The 16,841-nt window shown below is 34.3% G+C and overlaps 2 protein-coding genes across 4 annotated transcripts in view; both read right to left on the reverse strand.

Moving 5' to 3' along the window:
* Nucleotides 1-6,530, reverse strand: part of arhgef10 (Rho guanine nucleotide exchange factor 10) — a 62,072-nt gene extending 55,542 nt beyond the window's left edge. For all 3 annotated transcript variants that reach the window (XM_087780584.1, XM_087780585.1, XM_087780583.1), the window contains exon 1: nucleotides 6,413-6,530. The gene's annotated coding sequence lies outside the window, so the exon portion shown is untranslated. The remainder of the gene's footprint in view (nucleotides 1-6,412) is intronic.
* A 1,498-nt stretch (nucleotides 6,531-8,028) lies between these two features.
* Nucleotides 8,029-15,983, reverse strand: cln8 (CLN8 transmembrane ER and ERGIC protein). The gene is made up of 3 exons (XM_087779748.1): nucleotides 15,909-15,983; nucleotides 13,051-13,628; nucleotides 8,029-9,183 (listed from the first exon to the last, which is right to left on the reverse strand). Exons 2-3 carry the CDS (start codon nucleotides 13,606-13,608, stop codon nucleotides 8,875-8,877), a joined length of 867 nt encoding a protein of 288 aa, XP_087635874.1. The 5' UTR covers nucleotides 13,609-13,628; nucleotides 15,909-15,983; the 3' UTR covers nucleotides 8,029-8,874.
* Between the last annotated feature and the right edge of the window lie 858 nt (nucleotides 15,984-16,841).

The following is a 16,841-nucleotide window of genomic DNA, read 5'->3' on the forward strand; positions in this document are numbered from 1 at the left end:
AAATTCCAAATAATGTAATAGATAAATTGAGCCACTAAGAATAAAAATACAAAGTTAAAAAAATACAACTTTTGGAGTCTTGTTTGACTGAGTTTGACACCCCTTTATATAAAGGTTTCACGGGTCACATAAAATAAATTGGCAGCTGCCTTAAAACATCCCGAAATTCTCAATGCTTTTTTCCATTAACTACTTTTTTATTTGCAAAGAGACTCATCGTCCTTAAAGGGATAGTTAACTCAAAATTCTATAATTTTCTACTCACCCTGATGTCACCTAAGTGCTGGGATTATTTTCAGACTGTGTGTTTTAGAACAAAAAAGTAAGACCATATGACGGTAGGAAAAGACACTTAAAAACATCCAAATACCTCCATATTGATCGTCTGTAACATCCATCTTGTATTGTAGCCCCGACATTAGAACTTCCTCAGAAACAAAATTAAATAAAGTCTATATTTTAAGCTAGCAGAAGCACCCAGGCTATCACGTACTAGCATCATGGAGGTGTTTAGGTGTTTTTTTAGCATTTCTTTGGATGAAAAAAAGTAATTCCTGGTCACGACCGTTATATTGGCATTCATTTCTGCCTCTTACTTTAAAAAGGAACGTATTACTCTGAAAAATTAGTCCTTTGATCGCCATGAAGTTGATCAGAAAGTATATATATATGTCCCAATGCAGTAGGATGTGGAATTCTACTGGCACAGATCAGAATTCCAAGTACAGATCAAATCCCTCCTAGTAGAGATTGGAATTCACTAGTAGAATCTGGAATCCTCCAGATTGGAATTCCAATATTCAGATCCCAGTTCAGTAGTAGTATTCCAATCTGTACTAGTAGAGATTGAAATTCCAATCTCTACTAGTACAGATTACTTGTAGGATTCCAGATCCTACTGGATTCCAATCTGAACTCTGACATATACATTTTAAAATTGACTAATGTATCAACGCTTTCCTTTAGTAAATAGATCCAACATTTCTAGAAACATTTCAGATTTTTGTGTCTTTTCACGTGTTAAAAAACTAAGAAACATGTATTTAGTTTGCAAAAAAAGTATACTTAAACTCTCTATGAAAACCTCATTATGAATTAAAAAAATAATGGGGCCAGATTTGGTCACCAGGACTTGAGTTCGATCCATATTTGGGGATCTACAGAAGGGTTTTGAGAAGAAAACCCACTTGAATCAGTTTATAAAATCACGTAAGGAAGATCTTCCCTGTAGTATTGTCAACAGCATGCATAGGCAGGAGACACCTTTGGACCTGCAGAGGCACGAGAGGCCACATTCCTCAGCAGCCGAGTCTTTGTTTGAAAGAATCTGTCACCTCTGCATACAAACATGACAGTGGCAACACAGAAAGAGCTGTCTCACTGCCTCCATGTTCTTGGAGAACACTTGGCAAACAAATACCGACGCTGTGACATCACAATGGAGGCACACGGCGATTTGTTGTTGTGGTTTGTAAGCTCAATAGTCTATTTATAAACGCACAACAACAGTTGACATGTGTCCACTTCTGTCCGAGACCAACCTCCACCACAATGATGCAGCGACGCACGGGTGAAAGGACGACTCATGGTGCTTCTGAAAGCTTGTTTTTGTCTCAAAGTGACGTGGAATCCTCTGCTTCTTTGTCTTCGCGGGGGCACCAGGCCAAGATGGGTGAACACACAGAGCCAGTGTCTACTGGACGCAGACAGATAAGGCTGGTGTCATCAACACTGAGCAGGTGGAGCATGAATCCCTGGAGAAAGAAGAGTCCTCGCGATAAAAGTCATGGTGATACGTGGAGTCGTGAAAGGAGGAGCTCATCTTGTAACTCTCTAAAAAGGTTATAGTCCAATTCTTTTGTTGCTATTGTCTTTCAATATTCCTGTGCTGTGTCGCATACTTCTCTTAGTGCACTGGCGGTTAGTGTGCATCAGGATAGTGTACGTACTAAGTAGTACGCAAATTCTCCACAGATAGTATGTCTCAAATCAAACCCTGCTGCTACACACTAACTAGAAATGACGCAACCGATTCTTCTTCTACTACTGTTTAACGATGATTTCAACCAGCTGTAGGAACACTATCGCCACCTGCTGGCAGTACATTTTGAAAGTTTGGATCAAGAAATAAAAACGAAATATTCGCTAGATATTTACGCCGGTATCAGCACCGAAGATGTGTCATCCTCCTACTGCTGGCTGAAAATACACCTGTAAGTATATGAATATATATATATATATATGACGTAATGTCAACGTCACTAAGATGGCGGCCGTTTAGGGTAGAAAGTGTCCATCGATCCATACTCAGTTTTTTGTGCGTTTAAGTACGACAATTTAGTGTGCATGGCGCACTACATTTCGCATACTAAGAATTGAGACGCACTTATGCACTAACAATAATAAGTTTAAGTACGCAAGTATGCGATTTGAGACACAGCTCTGGTTCTCAAAACAGAAATGCCGAAATGTTCACCAAGTCGGTCTTTTGTGGCACCGACCCAAATGCTATGGTAGTACCAAGTATCCAAATAAGTCTTTGGGTAAACAATTTTGATACCAACACGTGATCAAAACTTGATATGATGTTTGTGTTTTCGAAACTTAAACTGATAAGTGACAAAGACAGTGAACATCACTGGAAATTATTTGTTATTTATTGCTGACACTTGGTATCCAAAAAAAGGATTGTTCAGGAACCGATAGTATCAGTATCGGTAGCCCATAACCATGTAGGAATATATGCAACGTAATAGACGTGGTGACTAAAATTGAGACTAAATTTAGTTTAAGATATGCTAAGATAATAAAAAAAAATTCTAATTATATTATATATATGTATTGGATTGACACGGACAAGCGCGATGCGTTTAATTGCAGATACAATTCACAGAAAAAGAAAAGAAATGTTTTCTAAATTCAAGTCATAATAGATAATCTATATTTTAGATTGAATGGAAACAATGTTATTAAGTGTGTAGATTGTACCAAAACAGAATAATGATATTTTCTTCTATTTCCAAAAAAACATTATTTTATTATCACTGGATAAAAATATTAGCAATTATATTACATAACCACCCCAAAACATTTGTACTACTGACTAGACAGTATTTTTTGTTTAGATTGAGTGTAAAGGTTGTTGTTTCTTTTATTAGAAATTCACTCCTTGGCAGAGATATTTGCTCTTTAAGTTCTTTTTTTCCCAGTCGAGTTGAGATGTTTTGTCTTCCGGCGATCATGTCTTGACTGAATCTCTACAAAGTGACTCATCTCCTTGTTGAGGACAGAAGGAAGGAAGGAAGAGAGGGAGGGTCAGGAAAAGTAAAATGTTCAGGTGTTCTCTATGAGTCAGAGTGGAGGATAAGAAAATACAGAACTAGGGGGAGGGAGTCGGCATTTTTCCACTTCTTAATGAAGCCATTTGGCTACAAACACACGCAATGTTCTATACTATGTTGTTGAATTTGGTTTAAAAAAAGATTTGTCCTTCAAACGCACAGGTTTTATCGGCCGCGATGCCGTAAATGATCTCAAATAAACAAAAGATTTACTCATCAATTGGATTAAAATCAGTATCTGAAGAGACAACAGAGGTGGAAATCAGCTGCTGTGTTGACACACTAAGCCGAGCGTGTCATTGCACGTCGGGATTACTGAGCTTCAGTCACCCAGGACGTCGGTGAAATACGCAGCGATTTGCTCACTCATGTATCCAAAATGACCTACATTACGGCAGAAAGACGAGCCCTAGCAAGCGGTCACTAGGAAGCTCCGTCGACATCTAAACTACCCTCTCTGTCGATAGATCGGAGGGAACGAAGAGGCAACTTTTAGAAAAAAGTACAAGTGAGAGGTCAGGATTTGCCTTTAACCTTGGAAGACATTTGGGCTGTTCAACATTCCGCTAGGAGCGAATATTGCAGTTTCCTGTGGACCGTCTTTGTGATCCGAGTCTGTGGCTCTATTCATTTGAAAATGCCCCCACAGTTTCTACCCAAGTAGTTCACAAAAGCCCTTCAAAGAGGGCACTCATCTATCTGCTCAATACACAAGAAATAGTGTGCCTCTTTTCAAGCGCCTGGATCTCAGAGGGTCCGACGGAACTCCCATGAAGACGAATTCTGAAGATTTAAATTTGAGTAATTTGTCGATTGTACTGTCTTCAAGCTAAAAAACCTCAAAGAGATATATCTATTTATTTCCAAATTCATTAAAGTAGCAACCAAAAATATATTTTGCAACATAAAAAAAAACTCATAAAAGCTTATTATATTTATAAAAAGTTATATTATTCTATTAAATCTGAACTATCGTAGTTGGTTATTGTTTAGTGGTGAACTTTGGCCTTCCGCTTCCCACAAATTTCCCTAGAAGTTAGTACAGGATAAAGGTGATTAATCGGATAAAGTTCCATTAAAAGGGTGAAAATTGAAACAGGAAGCAATCCGGGTGTTTCCTTTAGTTGCCGTAGTTACACCGTAACGCTCGTCTAATTATTCTCCGATTGTTCAGGTTTCAAGGCAAACAACTATTTTCAACAAAGCTGTTAATGATAAGGGTCCGAAGTTTTTAATACACACACAACACAGTAGGTCAACAGAAATGTGTTTATAGAAGCATAAGTTCATTAATAAAAACTGTATTTTATAACAAATGAATGGGGAATTGTACTTAAGATAAACAAAGGGTTCAGTGTACAACAATAAAATACTAACATTACGTTTAACAACGTTAGTTTTCTAGTCCTTTGTCTAATGTGGCTCATGACATTGACATAACGCCTTCCTTTATCTTGTAAAATACCATTATTACAATAACACAATATAACCAAATGCTTTCTTGTAGTTTTTAAAAAGAAATATAATCAAACAATTGCAGTGTAAAATATGATTTATTTAAGCAAAAAAAAAGATATTAGTGTCAGAAAGAAAAAGCATTTCAGGAATTAAACTAGAATTTATCCTGCTCCTTTAACAATACAAAGATGGCTTCTACTATTAGCAAGTTTACTGACCGATATTGTGTTGAATTCTTATGATTATTTGAAAATAACTACAAAGAAAGAATGTAGTTCTTGCTGTGGAGATGATTTACGCCATAAAAAAAAGACTATTTTTTTTATCTGGGATTAGACTCAATTGTTTCTCAAGTTACATCTTTTTTGTTTTCATTTGTAATGATATTATTTCACAACCGTCATACATACCATGAAGAGAACGTCTCAAAAGGTAACATTTCTTTGGGCTTGATATTTTCACAAACATTTTCTTATTTTTAATACTAGTTAATATTCCATGTTAAATACTTTTTATTTGAAAAATAATATCAGTATGCTGTTCTAGCTGGGGAGATTACTCGCACCATAAGAAACAATTATTTGTCTAAATCCGATTTGTACTTTGAGATGTATACTCATCTCTTCCGACTTTGTTTTAATTTATAATGATATCATATAATGTCATATAATTGAATAAACATACCAGGACTAGAACTTCTCAAAAGTACACGTTTGTTTGTGCTAGATATCTTGATATAAACAATACAAGATATTTTTAAACAATTTCCCGAAGGAGACCTCCAGAGGGACCAATAAAGTTGTATCTATCTATACACATTTCTTATTTAATCCTGACATAAAATGAAAAATGTTTAAGGTTTAAATTAACTTCTAATACTACTTGTATGCGAGTTACGATGATGATATGAAACTGAGTTCTTCACTTGTATTATAAATGAGTCCCTCTGTGTTATGAAAACTACATGTTGTTGTGTATGTTTATCTTGTGTTGCTGTATAAACTGATCTTGAGAAGAGATCATTTCTCTATAATCTTCCAGAGACTAGTATTTGATCTCCTTTCTCGACCTGTCGTGAAGCCTGATGTTCCAGCTGACTGCAGTCCTTTCACAGAGGAATGTTATGCATGACTACTTGGATTTGGAAGTTGATGCTGAGGCTCAGAAAACACTTCCACACCGATTTAAAGGTAGTTATTTTCCTCCTTTATACGATTTGTCCCGGTTATTATAGACACCCTGAGGCGAGAGGACAAAACTTCACACCTGCAGTGAGAAGGAAATTAAAAAAAACAAAGAAAAAAAAACAAGCTTTGCACAGGAAGGAAAAACAATATTGACAAACTTCCAAAGCTGTTTGTGTAGCTGTTGACTTAATGCAAATGAGAGCAAATAATTGAAAGATTAATGCTGAATAATAAATAAAAAAAGGAGGCGATATCTTGGGACGACACATATTTTAAAAGAAGACAAACACGTATTTAATAATAATAAAAAAAATGTGATTTGTTTTGTTGTGGTTGCAACAAGCTAACAATGTAGCCTCACCTGATTCACTACTTTTCGAGCCAAAGCAACTTAGAAACATGTCAAGACAAAACAAAAACACTCACCAAGTGATGTATATTTCAAGCGGAGGCGCCGTAATCCTTGACAAAAGCGCTAAACGACTGTTAGAAGTGATGTATCGCCGAGAAAAGTGCAAACACCGGACACGCATCTAAACTTTTTTTCGCCACTTTCCTCCTTGACTCTCCTCACTGAGTCGCCCCTGTCCGCAGGCACCGCCCCTCCCCCGGCAGCTTCTCTGTGCGCTGATTGGTCCAGACGCGGAGGCACCGAGGCGTCCATTGGCTGAAAGCCGACGTCCGTCAAAATGTCCCGTCGTCGCCTTTTTTTCTGGGAGGATCACAGCGAAGGATCCAGATCTGGTCACGTGACGCGTGATGTGGCTTAACCATCAAACAGCTGTCTTGATCTTCAACATCAGTTTATATACTTTATTTTTTTATTTAGGCTAAAACTGCATATTTTTTGCAACTTTTAGTTACTTATTAAACCCCAAACATTTTCAATAGGTGACATTATCAACTTTACGTTCAGGCACGTTGTGTTTTTGTATGAAATTTAAAATATCTATAAATAAAAAAGATTCTCGAAAAGCTTAAAAGCTTAATTTAATGTATAAATTGTTTTTAATAAGTCTAGATCATTGGTCTCATTTCACGCCTTGATGTGGTTGAGTAGACAAATTTGGAGAAAATGGAATTAAATATTAACAAATATATATAATGGGTATTATTTGTTAATATGTAATATATATATATATATATATATATATACAGTATATATATATATATATATATATTTTTTTTTTTTTTTGGGGGGGGGTTACCTGAAACTTACTTGCATTACTTGATTAAGATTCAAACAGTTATACCTTTAAAAAAAATGCATTAAAGTAAATCAGTGCAATCATAATATATAATGGTTGATTTTAAATAATAATAATAATATATATTACATACACAGTATTTAATACTTGTTTAATTAAAATGTATTGTTTTTAACCTTTTTATTTAAATAATTTATTTAAAAATCGTCTATGAATTAAATGATATTGAATTTAGAGTATTTTATTTAATTATTTGAATTAGATTATTACGATATTTGAAAAAAAAATAATAATAATAATAAATTCATTTACAAAACATTTGAGATTTTTCAATCAATTATTTGAAAAACTAAAAAATTGATTATTTAAATATTTAAAATACTTAATTACTATTAAATGTAACCGTTTTTATTTAGTGGGACCAGTTCTTATTGAATCATAACACGTCAACGGTTGCTGAACCTAAATCCTACCTGATAATTACTTAAAAGATGGAAAAAAAATAAACATTTATTGAAATAAATGTTATTATAGGTAATGAAAATATCTTATTTTGCAGCATCATTGTCATCTGTGAGCCTTCAGGAACAAATAAAGCTCAAACTAGTCATTTTAACAGCCTGAAATTAAAATAAACATCATAAAAAAGGTGATGAAAACCACATTACCATCGACACAAATTCAGCTTTTTCTTTCCGTCTTTCCCACCACAAGATAAATGCTATTTTAATAGTTACAGGGATTCAAAAAAATGATTCCATTTAATTCACAAATCGCTGTGTTGAAACCAAACCTTTTAATTCCACTTCAATCGAAAAACACTGCAAAACAGACTTAAATATTTAAATGTTTTTAATGCTTGTTCCTCTAAATTCATTTAACACTTCAAGGTCTTTACAAACGTTCAATACAGAAATGTAACTTTTCACAACATTCTCAGTACCCAGGTTCACAAAGGCTTTAGTTCCTCTCTTCCCTAACTGGGGTCTATTAATCCTCGTATTATCACAGGGTCAATGTGACCCACAGCCTGTTAAAAAAAATAACAAATGTGTTTGTGGTATCCCTTGTGTCATCTTTGGGTCAGGATCAACAACATCAGCCACTGTATATGCATTTATGGAAGCCAGGGAGGTCGTTCACCTTGACCCAGGGACAACACAAGGGATACCACAAACACATTTGTTCCTCGGGGACCCCGAGATTACACAAGGGTTAATAGGAAAACACCAGAAATGTCCAGAAATCCAGTTCCTGCTTGAAAAACAAACGGCAGTTTAAATCCCAGGAAATAAAAGTAAGTTATTGAAATACAAGGACAAATACTTTGAAACGGATTCACAGATTCTTAAAAATGAAGTTCTCAGGTATCACTCAAGTGATGGTTGTATACAATGCTAAGGCACTCAAGTATTTTAAACCAACACAAAAAAGTAGCTGTAAACGATGGTGAATGCTTCATGCAAAAACAAACTTATTCGGCTATATTAGGATAGAGAAATAGCTTGTAAAGCTAAAGTAAAAAGCTTAAAAAAAAAAGAACCAGATTTTGAGAGACTTCACCTAAAAATAAGTGTGCTTTTGAGATGAAGCCGAAGCATTCGGACCATTTTCCTTTCTGCGATAAGAACCAAACACTGTGTTACGAGGTCACTATTAAACCCACCCATTGAACGACCGTTAGCTAGCATGGTGTTTGACCAGAGCGGGTCCGTTGGTCGGCGCCGGCTTGTTCTCAAAGTTCCAGTCCACCGGCCGGAGCAGCTGCATGGTCTTCTTGTGCGTCCAGATGGGATTGATGACCACGGTGAGGAGAGCGAGGCCGCTGAAGAAGACGAGGCGCTGGGGGAGCGCCACCACCAGGTTGATCTCCCCCCAGTGGCTCCAGCACACCCACCACATGTAGTAGGTGAGCACCATGCGGCAGTGGAACATGTGGATCATCACCCACTGGTTGGCTTTCCACACGAGAGTGCTGGACCAGCCGGCCTGAAACGAGACCAGGAAGACGACTGTCACACTGCTAAAGACGAACTTAAAATGGATTTTGTTACACATTTATTGACCTATAGTTTTGGTAGGTGATGTACATGACGATTAAAAATAAGTCGCTTGATAATAAAAACACAATTTAGTTGATGTTAAGGTTACTATAACTTTACTATACTGTACATAAGGGGTGTGAGAAAATACAAATACAGATATATATATATATCTATATATATCTATACATATAGATGTATATATATTCATAGACTCAAGGCCTCATTCATTCCTCGGGCTATTAAATTGTACAATTCTGAGTTCGGGGGCAGGAGTGGAGTAAAAGTATCTGGATGTTCTGTTCTATGTTAGTCTTTGTATCTTTTGTCTTTGTTGTTTTTCTTTGACCTATGTTCTTTAAGGTAAGGTAAGGTAAAGTAAAACTTTATTGATCCTTCAGGAGTTCTCTTTCGGGAAATTGTTTTTTTCCAGTAGCCAATACATACAGCATTTTTTTATAAAAATCAAAAATAAATCAAAATCAAAATAAAAACAAGAGAAATAAAGAGAAAGAACACAATTACACAATCTAAGTCTAAAGATAAAGACAAAGAACATAGATGGTCTTTATCTGTATCTTTAGACTTAGATTGTGCAATTGTGTTCTTTCTCTTTTTGTTCTTGTTCTTATTTTATTTTGATTTATTTTTTATGAAAAATTGCTGTATTTTCTGTGGCTATTGGAAAAAAAACAATTTCCCGAAGGAGACCTCTTGAAGGATCAATAAAGTTTTACCTTACATTACCTTACCTTAAATCTACTGTGATTTTGCTGTATCGATGTGAATTACTCTGTGAGATTTCTCTATGGAGATTTAATAAAGTATCTTTCTTTTAAAAAAAAAATGTTTGTGCTTTCAAATCATATTTAGTTATTTTAATATAGTTATTTTATTTGTATAAAATAAAAATAATTCGATTTTCTTCTTTAAATCAACAATTTGGTTCCGTTTTTCTGTTGCTTATTTTGTTTTATATCCTTTTTTATTAATTATTCTATTCTGTTCAAAAAACAAATCCCATGTTGTGTTTACAACTCAATAAAAGTTTTTGATTCTAACGAGCAAATAAACACAGAGTTTTTTCATTTTTGTGTGGCAATTAAACGTCCGGCGACTAGATGGCAGCAGTCGTAACCTCCTCCACAGCTAAAGGAACAATGAAATCCTGTGAGATCATGTCGATAACTGAGGACGAGAGGATGCAGTACACTCCAGCTTTTGAAGCTGATGTTTGGACATATTTTGTTTTCAAAACAAATGTTATGACTTCGTCAAGAGTCATATGGTCTGTAAATTCTGCAACACCAGAGTCAAGTACTCGACAATACTACAAATTATATACTTGTTACTACAGTATCACATTATTTTGGATCGTTGCCCATGTATTTGTGATATGTATCGTTTCGCCAGATTCTTGCCTATAAAGATTTCCTTAAAAAATGTAGTGAAAAACAGCTGCACTTTTAGATGCCACAACAATAAAAAAAACATAATAATAAAAGCCACATCAATACTGGTTATTTAGCTTAAAGAAAAATGTATAACTCGGATAAAATGCCCCAAATTGTTATACAACTTAATTAAACTTTAAGTGTTTTGAAGAGGTTTAGGATTAAAACTAACTATATTAAACTATACTTATTACTGCAATAGAATACAATGATAGCTAAATTAAAAGACAGCTAAAGGAACAATGAAATCCTGCGAGATCCTGTCGATGACTGAGGACGAGAGGATACAGTAGACTCCAGTAGCTTATAAAGCTGATCTTTGGACCTATTTCGGTTTAAAAAAAAAAAAATGTTACGATTTCCTCAAGAGTCATGTGGTCTGTAAATTCTGCAACACCAGAGTCAAGTACTCGACAATACTACAAATATATCCTTGTTACTACAGTATCACATTATATTGGATCGTTGCCCCAGTATTTGTGTTATGTATCGTTTTGCCAGATTCTTGCCTATAAAGATTTTCTTTAAAAATTGAGCGAAAAACAGCTAAAATAAAAAAAACATAATAATAAAAGGTTATGTAGCAAAAAGAAAAATGTATAACTCAGATAAAACTGCCCCAAATTATTATACAACTCAATTAAACTTGAAGTGTTTTGAAGAGGTTTAGGATTAAAACTAACTATATTAAACTTTACTTATTAGTGCAATAGAATACCATGATAGCTAAATTAAAGAACAGCTAAAGGAACAATGAAATTCTGCAAGATGCTGTCAATGACTGAGGACGAGAGGATACAGTCGACTCCAGTAGCTTTTAAAGCTGATCTTTGGACATATTTCGGTTTCAAAACAAATGTTACGACTTCATCAAGAGTCATGTGGTCTGTAAATTCTGCAACACCAGAGTAAAGTACTTGACAATACTACAAATATATCCTTGTTACTACAGTATCACATTATATTGGATCATTGCCCCTTTATTTGTGATATGTGTCGTTTCGCCAGATTCTTGCCTATAAAGATTTTCTTTAAAAATTGAGCGAAAAACAGCTACAATAAAAAAAAACATAATAATAAAAGGTTATGTAGCAAAAAGAAAAATGTATAACTCAGATAAAACTGCCCCAAATTATTATACAACTCTTTTAAACTTAAAGTGTTTTGAAGAGGTTTAGGATTAAAACTAACTATATTAAACTCTACTTATTAGTGCAATAGAATACCATGATAGCTAAATTAAAGAACAGCTAAAGGAACAATGAAATTCTGCAAGATCCTGTCAATGACTGAGGACGAGAGGATACAGTAGACTCCAGTAGCTTTTAAAGCTGATCTTTGGACCTATTTTGGTTTAAAAAAAAAAATGTTACGACTTCATCAAGAGTCATGTGGTCTGTAAATTCTACAACACCAGAGTCAAGTACTCGACAATACTACAAATATATCCTTGTTACTACAGTATCACATTATATTGGATCGTGGCCATGTATTTGTGATATGTATTGTTTCGCCAGATTCTTGCCTATAAAGATTTTCAATTGACAACAATTGAGCCAAAAACAGCTACACTTTTAGATGCCACAACAATAAAAAAAAAAACCATAATAATAAAAGGTTATCTAACAAATAGAAAAATGTACAACTCGGATAAAACTGCCCCAATTATTATACAACTCAATTAAACTTTAAGTGTTTTGAAGAGGTTGAGGATCAAAACTCTAACTATATTAAACTCTACTTATTACTGCAATAGAATACAATGATAGCTAAATTAAAAGACAGCAGCTAAGGGAACAATGAAATCCTGTGAGATCCTGTCGATGACTGAGGACGAGAGGATACAGTAGACTCCAGTAGCTTTTAAAGCTGATCTTTGGACCTATTTTGGTTTCAAAACAAATGTTACGACTTCATCAAGAGTCATGTGGTCTGTAAATTCTGCAACACCAGAATCAAGTACACGACAATACTACAAATACTGTATATCCTTGTTACTACAGTATCACATTATATTGGATAGTTGCCCCTGTATTTGTGATATGTATCGTTTTGCCAGATTCTTGCCTATAAAGATATTCTTTAAAAATTGAGCCAAAAACAGCTACACTTTTAGATGCCACAACAATAAAAAAAACATAATAATAAAAGGTTATCTAGCAAATAGAAACATGTATAACCGGATAAAAACTGCCCCACATTATTATACAACTCAATTAAACTTAGTATCGCAATATATCACATTTTTGCCTTTGTACCGTGATGCGTATCACCAGATTCTTGCCAATTAGCACTTCTAATATATATATTTAGGCCAACAAAAGTACAAAATAAACATTGTAGTAAAACTTCAAACCTACCTTCAGTAGCATCCAGGATATGCAAGTGAACGGCGTGCTCATCTCAAGCAGAAGTGTGACCATAGGGAGGAAGTGACCCTGAGAATCCCAAACCACCGATCCCACGTATCCGGACAGCGCGAAGAAATGGTGCGTGGCCAGAGGGAGGTCAAAGGTCCTGAAGGCAACGCTGGAGGAATGGAGCGCCACATTCTCAAACACAAAGAAACCCGTGGCCGTGAGGACGTTGAACCAAGACCAGTCCTCTTGTCCCGCGACTCTGTCTTTGGTCAACGCCGAGTCTTCGGTCAGCGCCCGCAGACCCGCGACCGTGCTCTGCAAGCCGAACGCCGCCCGAGTGGCCGCGAGGTTCCAGAAGACCCGCTCTTTGGGAAGTAAGGACTTGTACGTCCGGAACAGTGTAACAGACAGAAGGTGGGAGAGGAGGAAGACGGACGAGTAGAAGGCGAAGCCGAGGCCGATGAGCTGGCAGCGATGATCCCATTGGAAGTATTCGGGACTCGGGTGGGGGGCGGCACCGGCAGGAGGACTGGTGCTGACGTGTGGTCCAGACTCCATGACGATGTGTCAGACACTCACTGGAGAAGAACATAATCACATATATACTGCAGTCAAGCAGCCAAGCACATAAAGTACACAGATATACTAGATTCTCAAAAATTAAGGTATATTTTGATAGTAAAAGATTTAAAGTTCTTTATTCCTTTACTTACTTACTATATTTGATGAAATTTTATAATGTCCAAAATAATACATTTTCATTTGCAATTAAAGTATTTAAATATGACATTTTATTTGCCTCTACAACTAAGAAAACATATTTGTCTGGATACATAAGGGAGCCTTTTTAAAAAATATTTTTTACTGTGTAAATACTTATTTATCACCATGTGTGTCGGTGTCACTTATAATATAGCATAATATATTTTAGTTAACGTATTTATACTGTGGATATAGAATATATTTATGTTCAGCAGGTCTTGAACTATAACCGAGCAAAGCTTCATGTATTTTTACAATGGAAATATCGATCTATATATTTTAATTCAAGGAATAGTTCACAACAGGCTTTATATTCATGTTCAGCAGGTCTTGAACTATAATTAAGCAAAGTGAAATGTATTTTTACAGTGGAAATATTGATTAATATATATTTTAATTCATATAAAAAAAACGAATAGTTCCCAAAAGTCTTTATATTCATGTTCAGCATGTCTTGAACTATAAGTGAGCAAAGCTTTATGTATTTTAACTGTAAAAACATTGATTTAAATATTTGAATTCATATAGAAAAACCTACAAAGCCTTAGTTTATTTTCATGTTCAGCAGGTCTTGAACTATAAGTAAGTAAAGTATGATGTATTATTACTGTGAAAATATTGAATTAAATATTTGAATTCATATAGAAAAACCTACAAAGCCTTAGTTTATTTTCATGTTCAGCAGGTCTTGAACTATAAGTAAGTAAAGTATGATGTATTATTACTGTGAAAATATTGAATTAAATATTTGAATTCATATATAAAAGACATACAAAGCCTTAGTTTATTTACATGGTCAGCAGGTCTTGAACTATAAGTAAGCAAAGTTTCATGTATTATCACTGTGTATGTATTATTACAAACATTTAATTCATATAGAAATTCTTGATAGTTTCCCAAAGTATAACTTTATCTTCATGTTCAGCAGGTCTTGAACTATAAGTAAGTAAAGTATGATGTATTATTACTGTGAAAATATTGAATTAAATATTTGAATTCATATAGAAAAACCTACAAAGCCTTAGTTTATTTTCATGTTCAGCAGGTCTTGAACTATAAGTAAGTAAAGTATGATGTATTATTACTGTGAAAATATTGAATTAAATATTTGAATTCATATATAAAAGACATACAAAGCCTTAGTTTATTTACATGGTCAGCAGGTCTTGAACTATAAGTAAGCAAAGTTTCATTTATTATCACTGTGTATGTATTATTACAAACATTTAATTCATATAGAAATTCTTGATAGTTTCCCAAAGTATAACTTTATCTTCATGTTCAGCAGGTCTTGAACTATAAGTGAGCAAAGCTTAATGTATTTTAACAGTAAAAATATTGATTTAAATATTTGAATTCATACATAAAAACCTACAAAGCCTTAGTTTATTTTCATGTTCAGCAGGTCTTGAACTATAAGTAAGCAAAGTTTGATTTAAGTAAGTACGTAAGTAATTTTTATTTGTATAGCGCTTTTCCAGACCAGGGTCACAAAGCGCTTAAACAATCAAAACAATATTCAATAAAGTATATACTTTAAAGGGCAAGATAAAACTGATAACACAACAGGAGTTCCAGAAAATCAATTATTACTGTGAAAATATTGATTTAAATATTTGAATTCATATATAAAAACCTACAACGCCTTAGTTTATTTTCATGTTCAGCAGGTCTTCAACTATAAGTAACAAAAGTTTCATGTATTATCACTGTGGAAATATTATTACAAACATTAAATTCATATAGAAATTCTTGATAGTTTCCCAAAGTATGTCTTTATCTTCATGTTCAGCAGGTGAATAACTTGCAGAACTCACAGAACTACAAGTGAGCAAAGCGTTTTGTATTTATATGTAAAATGCATTCTGTACTTGTTCTGTAAAAACATGTGTTTATTGTCCTCTAAGGTCAGTGAATCACGTGACTTTGTTAACCTTTTGTGCAGATCTGCATCAAAGCAACAACAACGACAAAGTTCGAGAACGTCTAGAAAATGTGCATCAAGGTTCAACTGCGGATACATAGATTCGTTTAGAGATTAAACAAACAACCCGGAGCGTGTAAAACGTGTCAGAAAAACACTGAAGCCGACATACCTGACGTGAAGTGATCGAGAACATCCCGGAAGCTCTTGTTGACACCAGTCTTCTATCACACGACTTCAATTTTTGGTCACGAGTTCAAAACAGGAAGTAGGAAGTATGTCTCCGCGCGGCGCATCCCATTGGTCAACGGGATGCAACGCGGAAATTACGTCTCCTGCTATTGGTCACTTTGACGTTGACCTAAATTTGCGTCGCTTGCTATTGGACAATATATTAATAATTCAAATGAATTTCTATAGAGTATATTAATTCGATTATGATTCGTTTTTTATGACTGGAACTAAACATTGAGGGACATTTCATACATTTAGAAATTGTATAATATTATACACATTAGAAAAAATAGCTTCAAAGTTCACAAAACAAGATAAATTATAGATTAATATAAAGATAAATTAGATTGTATCATCTTCTCTTTATTTCTCTTTTTAGATTGTATCATCTTCTCTTTATCTCTCTTTGTTCTTGTTCTTATTTTATTTTTGATTTATTTTTAATGAAAAAATTGCTGTATTTTCTGTGGCTATTGGAAAAAAAACCCAATAAAGATCAATAAAGTTCTACCTTACCTTTTTAAATATGTTGCTTTATAGTAAACTAGCTTTCTTTGACAACATTTATATCAACATGCTAATTTTGAAATAAGATAACACGCCGAATAAACAAAAATCTGTTGAAATATTTCCATAATATTGAGAATGTATGAGACACTAATACAGTACATTGTTTATTATTACTATTAAAGTACTTCAACGTTTATAATTCTTCTAATTTATCGATCTATCTATCTATCTATTTTGTCTTCCGGCTTTAGCTTTAATTTTTAATTTGAATGCATCAGAGGGGGAAGTAGAACACGGTCACATAATGACAACGATTTTTATGGTCCCTGTTTCTAAGATTATATATTTAAAAACCCAATTG

Source organism: Callionymus lyra, chromosome 18 (genome assembly GCF_982586985.1).
Source record: "Callionymus lyra chromosome 18, fCalLyr1.hap1.1, whole genome shotgun sequence".
Lineage (NCBI taxonomy): Eukaryota > Metazoa > Chordata > Actinopteri > Syngnathiformes > Callionymidae > Callionymus > Callionymus lyra.